The sequence below is a fragment of the Heliangelus exortis genome, chromosome 15 (genome assembly GCF_036169615.1).
Source record: "Heliangelus exortis chromosome 15, bHelExo1.hap1, whole genome shotgun sequence".
NCBI lineage: Eukaryota > Metazoa > Chordata > Aves > Apodiformes > Trochilidae > Heliangelus > Heliangelus exortis.
In genome coordinates, this window is record NC_092436.1 from 16,107,971 (window position 1) to 16,128,768 (window position 20,798).

A 20,798-nucleotide genomic window follows, 5' to 3' on the forward strand; every position below is an offset into this window, starting at 1 on the left:
CCGGCTGCTCCTGTACCCACGCGGGCCCTCTAGGGCCAGCGGGTGGGTGGCAGTGGGGTGCAGGGTGGGTGTGGGGGTGCAGGGGGTGCAGGGTGGGCGGCAATGGGGTGCAGGGTGGGTGTGGGGGTGCAGGGGGGTGGCAGTGGGTGCAGGGTGAGTGTGAGTGGCTGTGGGGTGCAGGCTGGGTGTGGGAGTGCAGGGGGATGGCAGTGGGATGCAGGGGATGGCAGTGGGGTGCAGGGGGGGCAGTGGGTGCAGGGGGTGGCAGTGGGTGCAGGGTGGGTGGCAGTGGGTGCAGTGTGGGTGGCAGTGGGGTGCAGGGGGGTGGCAGAGGGGGGCAGTGGGGTGCAGGGGATAGCAGTGGGGTGCAGGGGGGTGGCAGTGGGGTGAAGGGTGGGTGGCAGTGGGGTGCAGGGGGGTGGCAGTGGGGTGAAGGGTGGGTGGCAGTGGGGTGCAGGGGATGGCAGTGGGGTGCAGGGGGGTGGCAGTGGGGTGCAGGGGGGTGGCAGTGGGGTGCAGGGGATGGCAGTGGGTGCAGGGGGGTGACAGTGGGTGCAGGGGGGTGGCAGTGGGGTGCAGGGGGGTGGCATGGGGTGCAGTGACCTCCCGAAGTGCCGGTGGTGGAGGAGGCTCCCGAGAGCTGGCTCGTGGCTGGTTGCCCGGCTGGTTGCCCCTGGGAGCTGCAGGTTGCCTCAGGGCGAGTCGGGGCACCCATCCCACAAGTGGGTGTTCCTGTGGGTGAGACACCGAGCTCTGCAGCCATGGGGAGAGGGGGGGTGCTGAGGGTCACCCCTGCTTCCCGAGGGGGGTGGGGGACAGGATGGGTGGCGAGGAGCCAGCCGGGCTTACAGGTAGGAGCTTAGGCTAAGCAGGAAAGGAGCTTTGGGAGGAGGAGGTGGGGGAGATGAGGAGGTGATGGGATCACCAAGGGCCGGAGATCCCAAGCGGCTTAGCAAGCTTTTTTTTTTTTTTTTTAAGCAGGAGGGAGGAGAAGCCCCTTGGCCTGGAGCAGGGGGGTTGGGGGGCTGCGGGCTCACTCGGGACCCCTTCCCCACCCTCCCCTTGGTGCGGGGGTGGGGGGGCTGCACCCCTCTCCCCTTCTGCACCCCGGAGTGGGACCGGCCCCAGCTTTGCTGCCCCCACCTCTGCCCTCCCGGCTCCCCGGCTCAGAGCTCCGAAAATCTCCCAGAGCTCCGGGCAGGAAGGTGCCGGAGGAGGAGGGGGGAGAGGGGGGGAGGAAGAATCGGAGCCGGCTTGAAGGAAGAGGGGGGGGGAGAGGTTCCTGGCGCTGGGGCGGGCAGCAGCTCGCCAGCATCAGCTTCTCCGAGCCCTGCTCCTCTCTTTCCCCCCCCCTTCCCTTCCTTGCTGCAGCCGCCGGCGTTTCCCTGCGCTTCTCCCTCCGCCGAAACCGCTTCGGAGAGATTTTTTTTTTTTTTTTTTTTTTAAATTAATTATTATTTTTCTCCGGGATCGGGGGAAAAAAGCGGAGTGCTCTGGCTGAGCAGAGGGAACGGGGCAGGCTGCCGCCAGCAGCTTTGGCTCCTTCCCGAGGAAGGCAGGCGGCAGCCCGGGGGGGCTCGGAGGATGCTGCCGGCGGTCCCCGGGCGAGGGGATGCGGGGTTGCTAGGAGGCAGGTGAAGGTGAAAGAAGAAGAAGAGAACGCTGCGGAGGAGAACCGCAGGCCCAGGTACCGCAGCGGGGACAAGGGGAGGGGGTGGGAGGGGGTGGGGGGGATGGACACCCTGGCAAGGAGAGCCGGCCCCTCGGCCTGCCTGGAGAGCTTGGGAAAGCCCAAAGGAGCCGGGGAGGAGCTGGGGTTGCTGCGGGAGGAGGATGCGGGAGCTGCCGGGCTCGGCCCCCCGCCGCTCCCTGCCTGCCCTTGGCCGTGAGTAACCGGGGAGGATGAGGAGGGGGAGCGGGGAGGATGCGGAGGGGGTACGGGGAGGATGCTCCTTCTGGCGGCCTGATGGGTGCTGGGGGTGATGCCGGTGCCCTTGGGAAGCCGGGGCACCCTGCAGCCTGCCGGGATGGTGCTGCCGCTGCCCTTGGGCTGCCTCCTGCCCGGGTGTCCTTGGGAGACGGGGCCGAACCCCCCCAGCCCGCCCTCACCTCCCCCGGGACCCCCCCGGCAGGATGGAGTTTGGGGGTGAGAGATGAGCCCACCACCCCGAGCTGGGAGCTGGCTGGAGCCCGAGCGGGTGGGAGGAGGAAGAGGAGGAGGAGGAGGAGGAGGAGAAGCAGGAGGAGGAGGAGAAGGAGGAGGAGGATGGGCAGCGGGATCTCTGCTCCACCTTCCCCCTGTCTCCTAGATCCGCATGTCAGACCAGAGCAGCGGCGAGGATGGGGAGTCAGACCCCCAGCACAGCTTGTATATGGTCTTCCTCCTCGTCCTGGTCTTCTTCATCATGGGGCTGGTGGGTTTCCTCATCTGTCACGTCCTGAAGAAGAAGGGTTACCGGTGCCGGACCTTCCGGGACGAGCTCGACCCAGATACCAAAGATGTGCTGGCAGAGCTGCAGGCCAGTGAGTGCTGGGGTGCTGAGGGCTCTCGGACCTGGTGTGGACCAGTGCTCCTCAAACGTGCTCCTGGGAGGTGGAGGGGTCACCTGTCAGGTGGGGAAAAGGGATGAGGTGAGGAGGGCGGCGTGGGGCTCCCCAGGGAATGGGGAAGCCTCTGATCTGCTGGCTCCGGGGGCTGGTGGTGCCAGGGAGGTGGGACCCAGCTCCTGGCCCTTCCCAAAGTGATTTTATCACCAAAAGATAATTCTGATCAACAGGCAGGACCTGCTGAATCCCCAAGCCCTGAATCACAACCCATGTTCTCCAGCCAGGGAAGTGCCCTCCAGCAGGGCACGAGCTGTCCCTCTGCCCCTTTGGTGCAGGAAGGTCCTGCGTGGAGCCACCACGGTGTCCCTAAAGGTCTTGTCTTCTTCTGGTCCCTGGTGGGCTCATGCAGCCCAGAGGAACGGGGGTGTTTCCTTGGGATCTCTGGATGGGGACCTTTAGGGGGTCCCTGCCACCCAGCTCTCCGCAGCAGGATTGGGAGGTCAGTGCAGCATCAAGCATGGGAGCAAACCAGGGCCCAGCCCAAGCAAGCTCTGTCGTTTGGTGGTTTCTGGGGCCCTGCTGAAATGGAGAAGACACCTTCCTCCAGCTGCTCTTCCACGTGGAAACATCTAAATGGTGCTACCTGACTCCTCTGTGCCACCATCAGCACCTCCCATCACCTCTTCTCACGCATGGAAGGGAAACGTGGGTTCCCCCAGGTTCCCCAGGATGCAGCAGGAGCTTCCAGGAGCTTTGGATGTGCTCCTCTGGCTTCAGTGACTTGACCACGCGTGACATGGAGGCAGTGCCCAACCTCCCAGGATTGGCCTTGCCTGCTGGAGTTGCCCCAGCCCAAGGGAAACATCCCTGGGGGCCTCCAGGGTCTCCTGCCCATGCCCTTTGAGGCTGTTGCCTGCCAGACCCCAACCCTGCCCTGCTCAGGGGCAGAGGGAACACTGTGGGGAGGGATGGAGGCCCCACCACCCCAACCTCCTGCATCCTCCTGCATCCCTAAAGCAGTGGAGATGGATGCTGGGGATGACACCACCAGGCAGTGGTCACCGAGCCAAGCTTCCCCAGCATCTTCTTTTAAGCTTCTAGCAGTGTGCAGCTCCAGGGCTTTGTCCATCAGGGGTGGTTTCTCCATACCCCACAGGCCTCGGTGGGTTTATCTGCTGTGAACCCGTCCCATTTACCCTTGGAGGCTTTTAGCAGCTGGGGGCTCCGGGGCTGGATGGTCCCCACGAGGAGCTTTGCCTTTCAATTTGTTCCAAACCTGCTTCCCACCTCTTCCCCACGGTGCCCCCCCAAGTCTGAAGGAGCAACACAACCCCCCTGGCCCTGCCCCCCTTCCCTGCTGGCTCAGGGGAGGTTTCCAGGGTTTGGGATCTGGTGTTCCCGGTGTGATGAGGGACACAAGGCTCCTCCAACCTCCCAGTCAAGGTGGTTGCTCCTGGGGAGGGACCTGGTGAGCTGAGTGTCCCAATCCCAGCCCTCAGCACCACTTTTTCTCTTTGCAGATGAAGAGGAGGAGCTGAACGAGGACACCGTGGAGAAGATTGTGAGATGCATCATCCAGAATGAAGGTGAGCATCTCCTAGGGCTGCCCGGGACACACTCTGACCACCTGGGCTGACCCAGTGCCTTTTCCCTCTCTCTCCAGCAAATGCAGAGGCCCTAAAGGAGATGCTGGGGGATGATGGGGACATCCCAGTGCCAGTGCCAGTGCCCAGGTGAGGAAAAGCCTCCCCAGCTTGTGACTCTTGTAGAGAAAGGGAGGAGCAAGCAGTTGGGTGTCATCTTGCTCTGGGCACTTTGCAGCCAGCCCCTTTCCAGCTCCTTAGAAAGCATCTTCCCAACCAGAAGTCCTTCTCCCCTGGGGGTTGGGATGGGTGCTTCACCCCACCACCAGGGGATTCCTCTCCTCACAGGAGGTTCCCTTTGGGGCTGCTGCTTCTCGGGGCTCCCAGGCTTGGGAGGTCTCCTCCAGACAACACAACCTCTCACGTCCTTCTCCTCTTGCAGCCTCTGTCCTCACCGGAACAGCCAGGATGGGGGTCCCCCACATCACCACACGGTCCACCTGGGATCCACCCAGGCTCCCTGCATCCACTGCACCAAGAGGAAGAGGCACCCCCTGCATCGGCAAGGACGGTCCAAGGAGGGCAAGGGCAGGATGCACCCCGGAGAGACCACGGTCTTCTCAGTGGGCAGGTACCTCCGTGAGCCTTGCCATGCTCTGAGGGACCACCCAGAGCCTTCTCAGCTGCCCTCTTCCCCCTCACCTTCCCCTCTTGCCCCATGCCCACCCTCTTACTCTTCCCCCTTGAGAAGCCCCAGATGGGGGTCCCGAGGCCCCAGGTTGCCTCCTGTCCCTGGAAGTTCCTTTGTGGGATGTGGCAGCCCAGGATGCACCGGTGGCTTCTCTCCTCCTTCTCCGTGAAGGTGACTCAGGCTCGGGTTGTTCTGCTGACTCAGTGCTGGGCAGAGCCCCAAACCCACGTCCTTCCAGAGCCTCCTGTCCCCGGGAGCAGGGCTCCTGCTGCACAAGGAGGGATCTCTTGACCCCGCTTTTAAGGGTCTCATTAGGAGGGGGAGGAGGTGAGAGCGGGTCCCAGGTGCAAGTCACTGGCCACCACCAGCAGAAGGAAGGAGTGGCTGTGCCCCTCCAGCCTCCTCACCTCCAATTAGGGCTGTAATTAGGTGCCAGGGGAGGAGCAGCAGAACAGGGGAGTGTTCCTTCCCACAGATGTTCTTCCAGACCCCACCTGTTCTCACCTCAAGGGACTTCCTGAGCTGCCTGTGGTTGGTGTAGTCACCAACCCCCAGTGGAGTTCACAGCCTTGCCCAGGTTGCCTCATTCCCCAGCAGAAAGCCTCAGGGCTCAGCTCCCCAACACCTCGGTTGCCCAGGGCAACTGCTCATCCCTGGCTGGCCACCCCACTGAGACAGAAAGCTCTGCTGTGATCTCCATCCAGAGCTTAAGCCCTGATGAAGCTCCAGTCCTTGCCTGGTGGTTTCAAGCCCGAGCAGGCACCAGGACCTGGGGGTTTTGCCACCATCAGAGCCAGGAGCCTCAGGAGGGAGGTGACTTTATGGGGAGCTTGGAGAGGACATGTTAGACCTCCCTGGGCTGGACTCCAGTTGAGGTCACACCTTCTGGAGCTTCTGGCGTCCCCTCTGCCCGTTGCTGTCCCCTGCCCTTGGTTCCAGGGGTGGTGTTTGGGAAGCCAGACCTCTGCACAGCTTCATGTTCACAGCTGAGCTCATTCCCTGCCTGGTGCCAGCTCCAATCCACTCCTCTGTGTCCTTCATCCATGCTCTTTGTCTCCTGTCACTTATCTCTTAACTGCTGGAGAATGCCACCTCCTGGTCCCTCTTCAGGAACGGGATGTTCTTTGGTCTTCCCAAACCACAGTGCTGGTGTCTTGTCTCCAAATATCTGGATGGACCTGAAGGGTCACTTCTGTTCTTGCTTGGCCTGACCTGAGCAGCCCCATGCCTGGAGCTGGAGCTCTTCTTGACCCTTCCAGTCAGGAGGAGCAGTGACTGAGGGCTCTGCTCTGTCCCCAGCCTCGTGTCCTTCACCTCTGGCCTCTCAGCTGCCATGTTCTGATCTCCTGCACCTTTCTTCTCAGCTTCTCCCTTCGGAATGACCACACTGCCACGTGCTGGACCTTTGGGTCTTGTTCTTTCAAACTCAGCAACTCCTGAACTTTGCTGCTGAAGTTCTGCTTTGCCCAGGTGCTGGCTGAGCCCCAGCAGAGCCAGGGCTCTCTGCAGCATCTCCAGCTCCAGGGGAGTAGGAGCTGGCTGAAAGTCCCTGTGGTGGGATCAGCCTTCTTTTTGCTGTGGAAGAGGTTTCTCACCTGCTGGTCCAGCAGTGGCTTCCATTGCTTACAAAGAGTTGGAACCACAGAGTTGGTCACCACTGGTTGGGCCACTTTGCAATTTGGACTTTTTTTTAGGCTCCTCCCTCACGTTACCCCTGACAAATCCCAAAGTCGTGGTAGATCCCTAACTTCTCTCTTCTCCCTAAGCTTCTGCAGCTCTTCTCCTGCCTCCCCTGGAATGCTCAGCTGGTACCTGGTGGAATCTTGGGGAGCCACCTAAGGTACCATCCATCACTCCAGGGGATGGGGCACAATGTGTCCTTGGCAGATTTTAGCCAGAGGATCCCTCCTGCCTTTGATTCCTCCACCCAGGTACAGCTCACCCTGCTGAAACCTCATCCCTGCCCTCCACTCAGGGTGTGCAGGCTCCCAAAAACTCTTGTCCTGGTTCCCCTGATGGCTGCCAGACACTGACACAACATCCCAGCAGCTCTGCACGACCAACCCTTCCTCCCCAGGCTCTGCCTCTTTGCCTTTCACCTTCTGAACCAACTTCTCAATGTCCCCACAAGTCCCTCTTCAGCCTGGTGGCATCTCAGAGCATTTCCAGGAGCTGCAGTTGTGGGCAGGGGCTCTGCGTCGACCTTCTCACCCTTCTCTTTCTATTCCCTTTGCCAAAACTGAAGGGGAAAATGGGGCTCAGTCCATGGGTCTGAAAGGTTGGGGGTCACCAAGGGTTGGAGGTCACCAAAGGGTGGAGGTCACCAAGGATTAGAGGTCACCAAGGGTTGGAGGTCACCAAGGGTTGGAGGTCACCAAAGGTTGGGGGTCACCAAGGGTTGGGGGTCACCAAGGGTTGGAAGTCACCAAAGTCTGGAGGTCACCAAAGGGTGGAGGACACCAAAGGATGGAGGTCACCAAGGGTTCGAGGTCACCAAAGGATGGAGGTCACAAAAGGTTGGAAGTCACCAAAGGTTGGGTGTCACCCTTGGTGCCCTTGGTGCCAGGGCTGGAGGTGCAGGTGAGGTGGGCACACAAACCAGGAGAGGATTTTGATCCATCTCGCTCCTGGTTCCAGGTTTCGGGTCACGCACATCGGGAAGAAACCCATTTCCCAGGAGCAGCAGGAGGGGCCCCTGCCCGATGGGAGCCGGGAGCCCAGCCTGGAGGAGCTGAGCAGCGAGCGGCTCCAGCGGGACCGGGCACCCAACGGGACTCTCCCCGACGGCACTCTGCAGAACGGAGACATCCAGAAAGGTCCCCCCGGTGGAAAAAGCGAGCGGGAGCCCAGCCACTCCACCCCTCCAGCCCCCAACACCCCCGGCAGCTCCAGCAGAGGGGGCAGCAGAGGCTCCGGGCTGGCAGACTCGCTGCGAGCCGCTCCCGGGAGCGGGAGCCACCAGAGGAAGCTCCTGAGATCCCATCAAGTGTTGGGAGGGTCGAGTCCCAGCATCCCCGGAGAGCTGGGGAAGGAAGGAACCAGCATCTGCCTGGAGGAGATCGGACTGGGCTCGGCAGATGAAGTTTCGGATATTCACGGGAGCCTGAGCCTGCACGAAAAGGTCGAGGAGTTGGGAAGAGATGATGGCAGCAGAAAACAGCCCGGAGCAGAGGACGTGGGGCAGAAGGTAGGATCCCAGCTCTTCCTCGTCCCCGTGTGCTTGGTTCCTGGGGCTGGAGGGCTCGTAGGGTGATGGGCCAGCACCCCAAGTGCTGCTGCTGACAGGATGAAGCAGCCCCAGCCCGGTGAGGAGAGGTGGGTCAGGGCGGGGGGGACACAGGTGAGCAGGGTGGGTCCCTCTCTGTCCCTGCCCATCCTGTTTCTTACCTTCCTTGATTGGATTTTCCCATCTGTTTTCTAACACCTGGGGGGTTGGGAGTCCCCGTGACAGCTCCCACCCTGGCAGGCACCCAGTTGACTGGAGTGGGAGATGCTGCAGCTCCTTGGAGAAGGGATGAGTTCTCCTTCTTGGCTGGGCTCTTTGGGGACATCCCTTGGGATCACTTCTGCTTGTCCTGAGGGATTTCTGCTGCTTGCACGTGGTTTGGTGTCTCCAAACCCAGAAGCTCACTGCATGCAGGGGCTCAATGTGGCCAACAAGGTGCAGGCAGGAGCAGGGGGCTCCAGGGCACCTCCATGGGTCTTCCTTGCCTTGAGGGAGGGAAATGATGAAACCAACTTGGTTGTTCTTCCTGCCCCAGAGGGGCTGGTGCTGGCTGTGCTCAGAGAGGACAGCCCACCCTGGAGAGACCTCCCAGCACCCTGGTATCTCCCAACCTTCCCATCCCACCACCTTGCTCCAGGTCAGGACGCTGCCTGCATGGCTGTCAATTCTCTCCCCCAATTTGGGGGATTTGCTCCTTGCCATGGCCTCTGGGCTGTTACCACCGAGCAAACGAGGCCATGGGTGGTGGCAGTGGTTCTGAGTTGGGTGAAGATGACTTCTGTGGAGGGGAACTGGTGGGAAACCCCCTTCCCCTGTGCAATGTCACCCCACCAGCCAAGAGCTGCCTTGGGCTTCCCCACAAAACCAGCACCAGAGCACTTGTGGCCAACCCCCAGGAAGGAAAATGAAGCAAAACCAACCTGGATGAAAAATCCCAACGTTCTTCAAAGCCAGGGACAGGTCCTGGCTCTGCTGGAGCCTCACGGGCCCAGCCTGGGATGTCCCAGCAGCTTTGGCATTGGGGTGGGATGGGGCAGGACTGGCTTAGGGTGGGAGAACCCAGGAAAGGGGCCCAGCTGAGTGCTCATTGTGTCCCTCTGCTCCCTGGTGGTTGGGCTGGAGGGATCTGGGTTCCTCCAGGCTGGAGGTTTGAGGAGTTTTGTGGACAAGCCCAGGGCAGCTGGTGAGCTGCAGCTCTTCTCTGGAGAACTGGAGAGGTGGTGACAGAATCAGAGAATAATTTGGGCTGGAAGGGACCTCTAAAAGTCCTCTTGTCCAACCCCCCTGCTGTAAGCAGGTCCTCCTTCCTCTCCTGGCCCATCACTCCTCAGGAGATGGCCACAACCTCTCTGATCTCCAAAGATTTGCACTCAGGACAAGTCCACAAAGGAATTGTGACTTCCTTCTCTCTGCTGCTTGGCTCTTGCCTCAGCCCCTGCTCCAGCCTTGGGCTGCCCTTCAGCCTGCCCCAGAACACGGGCTCCCAGATGAATTGTTGGTGGGACCTCACTGGGATGTTTGTCCCTGACCCCCATCACCACTGGGATGCTCCTCAGGTCCCAGCTGGGGTCCTCAGGAGGGTTGCTGGCTGTCACTTACCCTTGTCCTGCAGGTGATGGGGCTTGGGCTGTTCCCTTCAGCCTGCTCCAGGACATGGAATTCCAGAATGGTTGATAGGACCTCACTGGGACTTTTGTCACTGATCCCCAGCACTGCTTGAATGCTCCTTAGTCCCACAGGTCCCCCCTGGGGCCACCAGGAGGGTTGCTGGCTGCCACTCACCCTCATCCTGCAGGTGATGGGGCTTGAGCTGTTCCTTCAGCCTGCTCCAGGACACGGGCTCCCAGAGGAATGGTTGATGGGACCTCACTGGGATGTTTGTCCCTGACCCCCATCACCACTGGGATGCTCCTCAGTCCCATGGATCCCCCCTGGGGCCACCAGGAGGGCTGCTGCCTGCCTGCAGGTGATGGGGCTTGGGCTGCACTCAGCTCCTGCAGGCTCCAGGGGGTTGTGCCCACCTACCCGTGGGTCCCCACTGTCACCAACAGAGACCTGGCCCCCCCCCCAGCACTGACACCCACACCCCTCCCCCCGCAGGAGCCCAGCAGAGTGCTGCAGGACCCAGGAGCCACCGTGTGACGTGAGTCCATGTCCCCAGCCCCCTGGGTGGGCTGGGCAGTGTCCCCACGCTGGGGATGGGGAGAGGATGAACCCCTTCTTCTCCAGGAGGGTTCAGGTCCTCTTGCCCGCACGCTAAGGGGAAGCCATGGGGCTAGTAGAACCCAGTTGTGGCTAGTGGAGGGGGGGGGGGGGATGATGGGAAGCCCCATCTTGCTTCTCTCTTCTTGCAGCTCCTCTCTGCTCCGGGTTGGAGTGTGGACTTGTAGGCGTGTGGCCCCCACTTTCCTCCCCCTTACTCCCCCCAACTCCCAAACTGGGCTGGGGGCTCTGCTGTGGGGTGGCCGCGGGGCAACCGGCCCCCAGGGCCAGCAGCTACGCGCTTGGCATGGCCGGAACGAGGCGCCAGACCTCATCCCATCGGCAACAGGCACCCGACCCCCACCCACTGCACCCCTTCCCTGGAGACACCCCCACCCCAGCCCCCAACACACACACACACCCACACACACCCACACACACCCTGCAGGGTCCCTGGCGAGGGGCAGCACAGCACCCAACCCCCGCAGCCCCCCCACCCCGGCGCTGGGGGCAGGACCCACGGGACGGGGCTGGAACAGGGGGCAGGGACGGAGGCAGCAGCTTGAGACACCCCCGGGATGGGGGGGGGCAGCACCCCCCACCCCCCCTGGCACCTTCACCCTAGAGCACAGCACCCCCTCCCCCCCCCAACTCCATCCATCCCGGGCACCCCCCAGGGAGGGACCCGGCGGGTGCTGGTGGAGAGGAGACCCCCACCCAGCACAGGAGGGGCTGGAGCCCAGTGCTAGGGAGGGGGGTGAGGGGGTGGGGAGGGCCAGGATCGGGCCCCGGTTGTTGGCGAGTGGCTGGGGGGGGGGGGGGGTGCATCCCCGGTGCCCACGGCGAGCTTTTTGGGGGGGTCCTGGCACTGTACATAGAGAAGCTCAAACCATTAAAGCTGCTGAACCCCTCGGCAGAGGCAACTCTGGATTTATTGGGGCACAGCCCCCCCCGACCCCCCCCCAACCTGCAGGGAGGTGCCTGGGGTGCAGGCTGAGCATCCCCTCACCCAGGGCTGCAGTGGGGGGGGTCCAGGCAGAGCTGGGTGAGATGGGGCACTGAGCACCCATCCCGGGGGGTGCCAGGGTGCCCCCCAGGGATCCAGGATGGTTCCGTGAGCAGCACTGGGCAGGATGAGCCCCCCCCCCCACCAGAGACCAGCTCGGGGAGAGGGGGGTTCACTTGGATGAAGTGTTTTGGGGAGCAGGGAGATCCAAGGGGGGACCCAAGGGGGGGTCAGCTGAAGCGCAGGTCGGGGTCAGGCTCCGGGGCTCTGCTGGGGGGTGGGGGGGGAGCACGGAGCTGTGGGGAGAGAAATCCCCCCCTTAGACCCCTCCTCCAGGCACACGGGTGGCACCATTTTGGGGTGGGGGACACAAGGAGAGGTTTGGGGGGCAAGCAGGGGGCTCACCGGGCGGAGGCGGGTGGCTGCCAGGTCCGGAGAGCTCTGCCCACTGCCTGTCCCCTCCTGCCTGCAGCCTGGAAGGGTCCCAGAGCCTCAGCCCGGTTCCTCCACACCCCCCTCCCTCAGATCCTCCCCCCCCAAGCCCCTTTTTCCCAGCACTCACCTCCCAGAGGCGTCTCGGGGGAGGGGCTGGGGGCCAGGCTGGCCCCGGGCGTGAGGCCCGGAGGGGAGAAGGGAGGTGGGGAAGGTGATGGCAGCTCCTGGGGACAGCCGAGCATGAGGAGGTGACACGAGCAGGAAAGAGGGGGGGGAGAGGAGGATTTCTTCCCCCTTTAGCCAGGGGACAGGGCCACCCTCCTCCTGCCACTGCCACCAACCTGCCCGGCTGTCCCCTGAGCCCCGGTGAGCTCCTCCACCACCAAAGAGGGGAAGACACCGACGCGGCCATCGAAGTCACCCGTCCAGAAGCCATCGTCCACCTCCCCGGGGGCACGGGGCAGCACCCTGATGATGGCCCCCTCGGGGAAACTCAGCTCCTCGGGGCTCTGCCCCTCGTAGTCGTACAGGGCTCGCACCAGCCAGGCTGAGGAGAGGAGGGGTGGGGGGCTCAGCACCCTCTGGGGACCCATCCCTCCTCCTCCCTGGAACGGGGGGGATTTGGGGAGGTGATGTCCCAGCACCCACCTCCAGGCTCCAGCACCAGCTCCGCAGCCATGATGCTGGAGAGCTGGCGGTGCAGGGTGGAGGGACCCGGGGGGCCAGTCCCCCCAGCCCCCTGCTCGCCCCCCAGGGACAGCAGATACTTTTCGGGGACGTAGCCAACCTGGCCAGCTTTGTTCCGAGCCTGAAGGGGCAGAAAGCAGGGGATTGTCCCAGCCTCCAGGGTGGGGAACAGCCCTGGGGACATCTGAGCTGTGTCCCCCACCGCTGCTTGGGACTGAGGGGGGGGCGGGGGTCTCAGCCAGCTCCCACCTTCACCCACTCCTCTGCATCCCCATCCTCGATGACCTCCAGCTCCTCGCCCTGGCTAATGGCCAGCTCGTCTGCTTGGCAGCCCTGCAGGGGACAGGAGACAAAGTGACAGGGGACGGTGGCCCCGGGGCAGGCAGGGTGGGGGGGTCAGGCAGCAGTGGCCATACCTGGTACCCGAAGATCACCCTGCAGGTGTAGGGGTAGGTGCGGGTGGCGGGGCCGGGCTCCTCCTCCTCTTCCTCCTCCTCGCTGTCCTCGTAGTCATCGAACTCGCCCGGATCCAGCCCCGGGGGTGCCTCCTCGCCCACCCCCACCGTGGCCCCTCCCAGCCAAGCCTCCACGTCCAACCCCGCTGCCCGCAGCAGGGCCAGCCTGGCCTCTGCCTTCACCCGGCTGACCTGGGGGAGCCATGGGGAGGGGACATCACCCAGACCTTGGGGGACACCTCTTGAGGGACACCCCATACCCCTGCAAGCCCCATGGCTCCACGTCACTCGGTGCCCCTGCATCTCCAGCACCACATCATGTCCCCATCCCCGGGGAGGTGACAAACCTGGAGGTCACCCCAATCACACCCCCCCCCCCCAAAGGACCCACCTCAGCCTTCCGGATGTTTTCCTTCACCTCTTCCATCCCTCGTTCCAGTGTGGCCACCTCAGCCTCTGGGACCTGCTGCCTCCTGGCCTCCAGATGCTGCAGCACCTGGGGAGGGGGCACCCATAGGAACCATGGGGGGTGGGGAGGGGAACAGGGAGCCCCCCGGGGCAGGGCAGCACCCACCTCCTCGCCATGAGCCTTGTTCTTGCGGTCCCGGGCCAGGCGCGTAGCCCAGCGCCGAGCCTCCTTCTCCAGGCTGGCACCATCGTCCCCGGGGGACAGCAGGGACACCTGGGGGAGGAGAGAGGGGGCTGAGAAGGGGCTGGCTCTGCAGAGCACCCCCTCACTATATGGCAGAGGATCATGGAGTTGTGAGCTGAAGAGCTGAAGGTCACCAGGTCCAACCCTTCCCCCAGCTCTGCCAGGGTCACCTCTAACCCCACGTCCCTCAGCTCCACATCTCCAGGGCTTGGAAACCCCTCCAGGGATGGGGAATCCCCCTGGACCAGGCCCTGAGACCCTTTCCAGGGAGAAATTGTTCCCCAGCTCCAACCTAAACCTCCCCTGGCACAACTTGAGTTGTGCCAAAAGTTCCTCTTGGCCCATCCCTTGGTCCTGGGGAGCAGAGCCCGACCCCCCCTGGCTCCAACCTCCTCTCAGGGGGTTGCAGAGAGCCAGAAGGTCTCCCCTCAGCCTCCTCTGCTCCAGGATCAACACCCCCAGGGCCCTCAGCTGCTCCTCACAACTTCTCCAGACCTTCTCCTTGCTCTCCAGACCCTTCCCCAGCTCCATTCCCTTCTCTGGACACTCTCCAGCCCCTCAATCTCCTTCTGCTCCTCAGGGGCCCAGAACTGACCCCAGGGTTTGAGATGTGGCCTCACCACTGCCATGTTATTGCAGCTGCTGCTGGGACAAGGTGGGAGCTTGTGGGATTTTCCCACCTTGTTTTCCCATCTGGTTTCCAGGGCCTGGAGGCTGCACCCAAGCAGGGATGAGCTTTGTCCCCTGGGATGTTCAGCATCCCCTCCCTGCTCCTTCTTGCTCCCTTTCCTCCCCACCCTGGGATCTGCTGGGCTGTGTCTGGAGCTGTTGGGCATTTCCCATCCCATCCAGGTCCCCACTCTGTGGAAGATGCACGTCCCATCCCCATCCCACCCACCTTCTCCACCCCAGCGAGCTGGAGGGGCTGCTGGGGAGGCAGGGCGAAGGCGGGATGCTCCTGCAGGAAGAGCTGGAGGTCCTGCTCCCGGGAGACCTAACCAAAGGAGACACCATGGGGCTGGGGAGGCTCCCTTGTCCCCTGGGTCCCCCCAGCTGCAGGGATGGATGCTCTTACCCTCCCTGATGCCTCCTCAACGCCCTGGAACCATTCCTGGGTGGCCCTGCAGGTCTCCACCTCCGTCCGGCTGGCCGTGGACAAGTGCTCCCGCAGCCGCTCGTAGAGGTCCCCGTCCAGTGCCTGGGGGACAGCAGGTGGGACCCCCCCTCCCCATCACCCAGCACTGCCCACATCCCCTCTGGGAGCATCCCTGACGCCCCCCAACCCGGAGGCAGCCCCGGGACCCTCCCCTCCCAACCAGCAGCCGGGAGATGCTCCTGGTGGCACCTCCGTGGGGGGGCTGGGAGGGGACAGGGGGTGGCCGGGGGGCCTCACCTGCATGGCAGCGGGCAGCTCCACCCTCTGGTAGTGCTCCAGGTGGGCAGTGGCAGAGACCAGGGCGAAGCCAAACTCGTTCTGCACCCCAGCCAGCTGCCGGGAGTGCTCGGCCAACCGCGCCGAGAACTGCGGGGACACGGGGGGGACCACGGGTGGTGACGTGGAGAGGGGACGCCTCCCCCCCACCCAGCCACGGGGGCACCTCCAGGGCTCTGCTGACCTTGGCACTGAGTTTTTGCAAGCTGGCCTTGGTGTGGAAGATCCTCCGGTCGCTCTTGCGGAGCCTGGGGAGGTTTTTTGGGGGTGAGGTGGCAGCGCCCACGGCCGTGTCCCCCCTCCCGCTGTCCCCTGTCCCCTCACCGAGCCTCCACATCGGCTGCTTTGTCCTTGGCCACCTCGCTGCTCCTCTGGAGGTGGGTGAACTGCTTCTTTGCCTTGTCCAACTCCTTCATGGTCTCCAGCAGCTCTGCCTGGGCTTTCTGCAGCCTCTCAATGCCCTGTGGGGACCCATCAGGAGGGGTCTGGGTGGTGGGAAGGACGCCTGTCCCCAACTCCCGGGTGCAGAGGACAATGTCCTCCTCCTGGTACCTTCTTGAGCATCCTTTCCTTGGAGATGCGGGTGGTCTTGGTGACCTCGGTGGCCAGGACACGCCAGCTCTCTGAGGCAGTGACACGGAGCTGCCCGGCGTGTGCTGTCCCCTCGATGACACCTCTCCAGACAGAGGCCACGCTCCTGTGGGCATGGGGAGGGGGTTACAACAGGGCAGGGGGCTCCCCTTGCCCACCCCCCCCCCTCTGCTGGCTTTTGGGGACACCTGGCAGGACAGTCAGCACCCCCAGCCCCGGGTGTCCCCACCCACTCAAGTCCTACACCCCTGGGGACATCCCAACCCAAGGGCACCCCAATACTGGGTGGCATGGGAGGGTCATGGATGGGCACAGCCAACCCCCAACCCCTTGTCCCCTTCCTGATCCCTCGTCCCCCTCCCTGCCCCTTGTCCCCATCTTCTCCCTTGTCCCCCTCCTTGCCCCTTGTCCCCCTCTTGTCCCTTGTCCCCCTCCTTGTCCCTTGTCTTCCTCCCTATCCCTTGTCCCCCTCCCTGCCCCTTGTCCCCCTCTTGTCCCTTGTCCCCAGCTCACCTGGAGTCTCCAGCCTCACCACGGCCCCTCTGCCAGTCTCTCTTGACAAACTGGCTGGCCAACCTCTGCAGGGCCTGGGGACAGAGGTGGCATCACCCCAACCCTGCCACCCTCCAACTCCCAGCCCACCCTGGAGATCAGGGCTGGGCCCCCCCTCACCCCAGCTGCCCCCCCCCCATGGGTGTCCCCAGAGCAGAGGGGACACACAGTGACCTCAGTGTCAGCAGAGACCCCATCACCAGAGAAGCCACCACCACGAGAGGAACCCCCGTTGGTGGCTTTGGGGACAGATGGGGACACCTCCTCCGGGAGGGAGGGACTGCAGAGGAGCCCCTGGCAAAACCAAGGCCAGCAGGACCCCAGCCCTGGGGGGATGTTCCCCCCCTGCCCACCCAGCCCAGGGTGGCACCTGGGGGAGGGTGAGCTCTGCTGCAGGGTGTCCCCAAGGTGGGGACATTTCCTGGAGCATGCTCAGCTTCGCTGTGCCATCCAAGAGCAGAGCCCTGCCATGACCCAGCAGACAGCACAGCCGGGCTTTTCCTTCCCCCTCCTCCTCCCCCCTCAAGGTTTTTTCTCTGTGTCCCCAAAGCACCCGAGGTTTGGGCCACGATGTGCCCAGAGCTGCCCAGAAGGTGCCCTAAGGTGGTCCCTGTCCCCACTGCCCCGGAAAGGGACAAGGCAGCCAGGCCCTGATCTGCTCTGCTGATTCCCAAGATCATTAATTAATTCCCGAGATAATTAATTCCTAATGCTGCCCCTCCCCAGGCACTGCTCTGGGTCACCCCTCTGGGAAGGATGGGGGTTGGTCCCCAAAGTGCTGGCACCTCCTTACCTGCCCGTACTCCCTGTCGATGGCAGCTCTCTGCTTGCTGTAGGACCTGGGGGGACAGGGGATGCGGGGCTGGGGGGGCATGGATGGGCCACCACCACCACTGCCACCACTGTCACCATCACCCCATGGCCACAGTCATCCCTGACACCACTCCAATACCACCACTGCCACCCTTGCCATCACCATCACCCCACTGCCACCATCACCCCATTGCCACCATCACCCCACTGCCACCTTCACCCCACTGCCACCATCACCCTACTGTCACCATCACCCCCTGACACCAACACCCCAGTGCCACCTTCACCCCACTGCCACCATCACTCCCTGACACCATCACACCACTGACATCACACCACTGCCACCATCACACCACTGCCACCCCCCCCCCGTCCCACCCCCCCCGTCCCACCATCACCACCATCACGGTGGCAGAGGTGCCACCATCCCCTCTGTGCCACCACACCGATGCCACCACCGCCCTCCCGTGCCCCGGGGTGTCCCCCTGGGGGTGACAGAGTCCCCATGCCCCCCGCTCCAGCAGGCTCAAGGTCAGCCCTGCCCGCCAGGTCCTTGTCCCACTGGTGACATGAGAGCTGAGGGGTCTCAGCCCGGGGAGGGGACACAGAGACCCCGTCCTCGGGGTGGGGACATTACCTGATGTCCTCCAGCAGCTCTGTGTCCCGCTGCTGCTTGCCCTGCAGGCCCGAGAGCTGCTCCAGGAGATGGACCCGCACCTCCTGGGTCAGCTTCACCTGCGGGACGGGACCGGCCCGCTCAGCCCCCACCGAGGACATAATGGGTCGTGTTCCCCCTCCCCGGTACCGGCCCCGCTCCCCATTGCCCCCCCCCAACCCAACTCAACCCAACCCCGGTGCCCCTGCCCTGCGCTCACCTTGCGCGGCGGCGGCTGCATCGCTGCGCTCCCCCCGGCACCGCTCCCGGTACCGGTTCCGCTGCCCAGCGGAACCCCCCCGCCCCCGTCCCCCCCAAACAACCCCGACAAAACGACACCGACCCCGCGTGTGCCGAGCCCGGAACTGCCGGAACCGACCCCGCCCCCGGTTAGCACCGCCCCCCCCCCCTCCTCCCGCACCGCCCCTCCCGCACCGCCCCTCCCGCACCCAGCGCAGAACCGGAGGGCGATGAGCACGTGCTGCCCCCGCGCGACACGGGGACAAGGGGACATGGGGACAGGGGGACACAGGGACAGGAGACAGGGGGATATAGGGACACAGGGATATAGGGACAAGGGGACAGGGGGACATGGGGACAGAGGGACAGGGACATGGGGACATGGGGACAAGGGGACGGGTGGACATGGGGATACAGGGACACGGGGACATAGGGACACGGGGACAGGGGGATACAGGGACACAGGGGGATACGGAGACACAGGGGCACAGGGACATAAGGACATGGGGGACATAGGAACAGGAGCAAGGGGACACAGGGACATGGGCATGGGGACATAGAGACTGGGGGCCACGGGGATAGGGGGCAGGTGGACAGGGGAACATAGGGACATGGAGACATGAGGACATGGGGCACGGGAACAGAGTGGGACAAGGGAGCAGGGGGTACAGGGACATGGGGGCTTGGGGACATAGGGGACAAGTGGGCACAGGGACAGGTGGGCAGGGGGACATAAGGGTGTGGAGATGTGGGGATATAGGGGCAGTGGGACATAGGGGTATGGATACATGGGGGTGTGGGGACGTAGGGACATGGGAGTATGGGGAGAGGGGGACAGAGGGGCTTAGGGACAGAGGGACACAGAGACATGGCCCTAACCCTCACATGGAACCCTACCCACAGCACCACCAACAGTCGGGCTACGGCTTCACTTTAGCACCAAGATCCTCGACTATTCGACCCCTCGACCACTCTCCTGCTTTATCTCACAATGGCTCCCAAATTCCACCACACCGGGCCTAGCAAACAAATGCAAAGAGTGACCACTGAAAACTTCTCTGGCCCTAACCCTCACGTGGAGCCCTCCCCACAGCACCACCACCACCTGGGCTATGGCTTTGCTTCAGTACCAAACCCCTCGAATGTCTGGATGTGGCGACTGCCACCTTCCCGTGGCACTCTCAGCTCCCCTTGCTCTCGTCACTCTTTTGCCACCTCCTTCCTTCTGCTTCCCCCTGCCCGCCGTGTCCCATCCTGTGCTGGTGGCTGGAAAGCCCCGCCGGGTGCTGGGGGTGTCTGGTTGCCACATCCTGCTCCCCGCCTCCTGCCTGGCCACCAGGACCACAGGGACACAGACAGGACACCCGCGTGACGTGAAGGAGAAAGAGGAAGGGGTGACAGAAGGAGGGGGCTGCCACCCGTCCTGCCCCGCCGTGACGTGCGGTGGGGCCAACCCTGTCCCGATATTTCTGGGGACAGAGGCCGCCTCCCCTTCTCAGAGATGTCCCAGCTGGTGTTTTCTGCCCGTGTCACCCTCCTGCTGGGCTGTGCCTGGCTCGGCTCGGCCACCAAATTCTCTCCAAGTAAGTGTCTTGGTGGGGGTGGGGGTGATGGGGCCAGGTGGGGAGACTTGGTGGGGACATCGGGTCCCCCGACATTGGGAAGGGGTAGCTGGGTGTCACAGGGAAGGCTCAGGGCATGGCTGACCTGAAGACCTGAAACCCAACCTCCTTCTCGTTCCGACAGAAAAAAAAAAAAAATTAAAAAAAAAAAAAAATCAGGTTACTGTCCTTGTCACCAAAATGTCCCCTGTGCCTTGGGTGTGGAGAGGTGCCAGAGCTCGGGGGCTCCACAGCTTGGATGTAAACGGGACCCCCTTGGTGTTGGAGACCTGGGTGGAGGTTTTGGAGCTGGGATGTGATGCTCAGGGCACTTTCCTCTTCTCCACTTTCATTTTGAGCAGGCAGTGAAAAAGCCTCCGAGCAGAGGAAGTGGGGGACACCCCGGCCATGGTGGGGGGCTGGGCTGGGCTGGGAGGAGGAGGAGGAGGAGGGAGGAGCACAGGTAGAATATCTCCCCTCCTGCATGGGTGGTCGTAGCTCAACCCTGGGGAGGGTGAAGGCATCAGGGTGTTCAGGGCTCTGGTGTCCTGAGCTGTCCCTGCTGTGCTGGTGGCTCTGCAGGGAAGGGTGGCAGCTCCTAGGTGGTCCCCAGTGGGGAAGGGGCAGTGGGAGGTGGCTCTGGGCCAAACCTGATGCCTCGTGTCCTCCGCAGTGGGTGGCAAGGGACGGACCTTGCTTCCCCTCAGTCCCCAGGAGGAAGCCACGTGCCCCGGGGTCTCTCTGGAAGCTTTTCTCAACAGCACCCTCACCACCCGTGTCCTCCCCGCCCTCTACTCCCTGGTCCTGCTGCTGGGGCTGCCGGCCAACGCTCTGGCCTGCTGGGTCCTGGTGAGCAACTTCAGGAGATGTTCCAGTGCCCTCTTCCTCCTCAACCTGGCCTGTGCTGACCTGCTTTTTGTCCTCCTGCTGCCCTTCAAGATCTCCTACCACCTCCTGGGCAACCACTGGCTCTTTGGGGACTACCTGTGCCGCCTCACCGTGGCTCTCTTCTACGGGAACATGTACAGCTCCATCCTCTTCCTCACTTGCATCGGCCTGGAGCGTTACGTCTCCCTGGTGCACCCCTTCCTCTGGAAAGGCTCCAGTTGGATGCGGGGCAAGGTGGGGATCTGTGTGGGCATCTGGTTGATGGTGGGGCTGGGCGTGAGCCCTTTGCTTTTGCACCCCCAGACCAAACAAATCCCCAGCCTGAACATCACGACGTGCCACGACGTCCTGGAGAAGAAAGAGCACATGTCCCTCGTCTACTATTTCCTCTTCCTGGTGGGGCTGGGCTTTGGTTTGCCCTTCATGCTGATGATCATCTCCTACAGCTGCATCCTAGCCCGGCTGGTGGCCAAGGGCAGACAGTACAGGCAGGTGGTGCGCGTCCTGCTCCTCGTCCTCCTGGTCTTCATCGTCAGCTTCAC

The 20,798-nt window shown here is 63.3% G+C and overlaps 2 protein-coding genes across 5 annotated transcripts in view; one reads left to right on the forward strand and one right to left on the reverse strand.

Moving 5' to 3' along the window:
- Window positions 1–1,591: 1,591 nt before the first annotated feature.
- Window positions 1,592–10,654, forward strand: RELL2 (RELT like 2). Of its 2 annotated transcripts, none has more exons than XM_071759233.1 (8): window positions 1,592–1,687; window positions 2,310–2,523; window positions 4,068–4,133; window positions 4,211–4,280; window positions 4,573–4,761; window positions 7,459–8,008; window positions 10,148–10,190; window positions 10,402–10,544. In XM_071759233.1, the coding sequence occupies exons 2-7, from the start codon at window positions 2,316–2,318 to the stop codon at window positions 10,187–10,189; spliced, it is 1,125 nt and encodes a 374-aa protein (XP_071615334.1). In that variant the 5' UTR covers window positions 1,592–1,687; window positions 2,310–2,315; the 3' UTR covers window position 10,190; window positions 10,402–10,544. The 2 variants fall into 2 exon arrangements, with proteins under 2 accessions (XP_071615334.1, XP_071615335.1); XM_071759234.1 differs by lacking the exon at window positions 1,592–1,687 and adding an exon at window positions 1,752–1,885 and having other exon boundaries at window positions 10,402–10,654.
- Window positions 10,655–11,351: 697 nt separating this feature from the next.
- The window catches only part of ARAP3 (ArfGAP with RhoGAP domain, ankyrin repeat and PH domain 3), a 34,524-nt gene continuing 25,077 nt past the window's right edge, over window positions 11,352–20,798 (reverse strand). For all 3 annotated transcript variants that reach the window (XM_071759230.1, XM_071759232.1, XM_071759231.1), the window contains exons 35-53: window positions 20,353–20,604; window positions 17,510–17,607; window positions 16,853–16,898; window positions 16,021–16,094; window positions 15,469–15,613; window positions 15,241–15,377; window positions 15,101–15,164; window positions 14,878–15,006; window positions 14,560–14,682; window positions 14,383–14,478; window positions 13,407–13,514; window positions 13,224–13,328; window positions 12,794–13,024; window positions 12,627–12,710; window positions 12,339–12,498; window positions 12,032–12,237; window positions 11,818–11,914; window positions 11,661–11,728; window positions 11,352–11,551 (exon numbers count right to left, since the gene is read on the reverse strand). In XM_071759230.1, coding sequence (XP_071615331.1) covers window positions 11,486–11,551; window positions 11,661–11,728; window positions 11,818–11,914; window positions 12,032–12,237; window positions 12,339–12,498; window positions 12,627–12,710; window positions 12,794–13,024; window positions 13,224–13,328; window positions 13,407–13,514; window positions 14,383–14,478; window positions 14,560–14,682; window positions 14,878–15,006; window positions 15,101–15,164; window positions 15,241–15,377; window positions 15,469–15,613; window positions 16,021–16,094; window positions 16,853–16,898; window positions 17,510–17,607; window positions 20,353–20,604 — 2,289 coding nt within the window. In that variant the 3' untranslated portion in view covers window positions 11,352–11,485. The remainder of the gene's footprint in view (window positions 11,552–11,660; window positions 11,729–11,817; window positions 11,915–12,031; window positions 12,238–12,338; window positions 12,499–12,626; window positions 12,711–12,793; window positions 13,025–13,223; window positions 13,329–13,406; window positions 13,515–14,382; window positions 14,479–14,559; window positions 14,683–14,877; window positions 15,007–15,100; window positions 15,165–15,240; window positions 15,378–15,468; window positions 15,614–16,020; window positions 16,095–16,852; window positions 16,899–17,509; window positions 17,608–20,352; window positions 20,605–20,798) is intronic.

What these genes read in the sequence shown, in the direction of transcription:
- RELL2 (XM_071759233.1), top strand. Translation starts at nt 2,316, where the DNA reads ATGTCAGACCAGAGCAGCGGCGAGGATGGGGAGTCAGACCCCCAGCAC. An exon ending in GTGCCAGTGCCAGTGCCCAG is followed by an intron (nt 4,281 to 4,572) that starts GTGAGGAAAAGC and finishes CTCCTCTTGCAG; the next exon opens with CCTCTGTCCTCACCGGAACA. An exon ending in ACGGTCTTCTCAGTGGGCAG is followed by an intron (nt 4,762 to 7,458) that starts GTACCTCCGTGA and finishes TCCTGGTTCCAG; the next exon opens with GTTTCGGGTCACGCACATCG.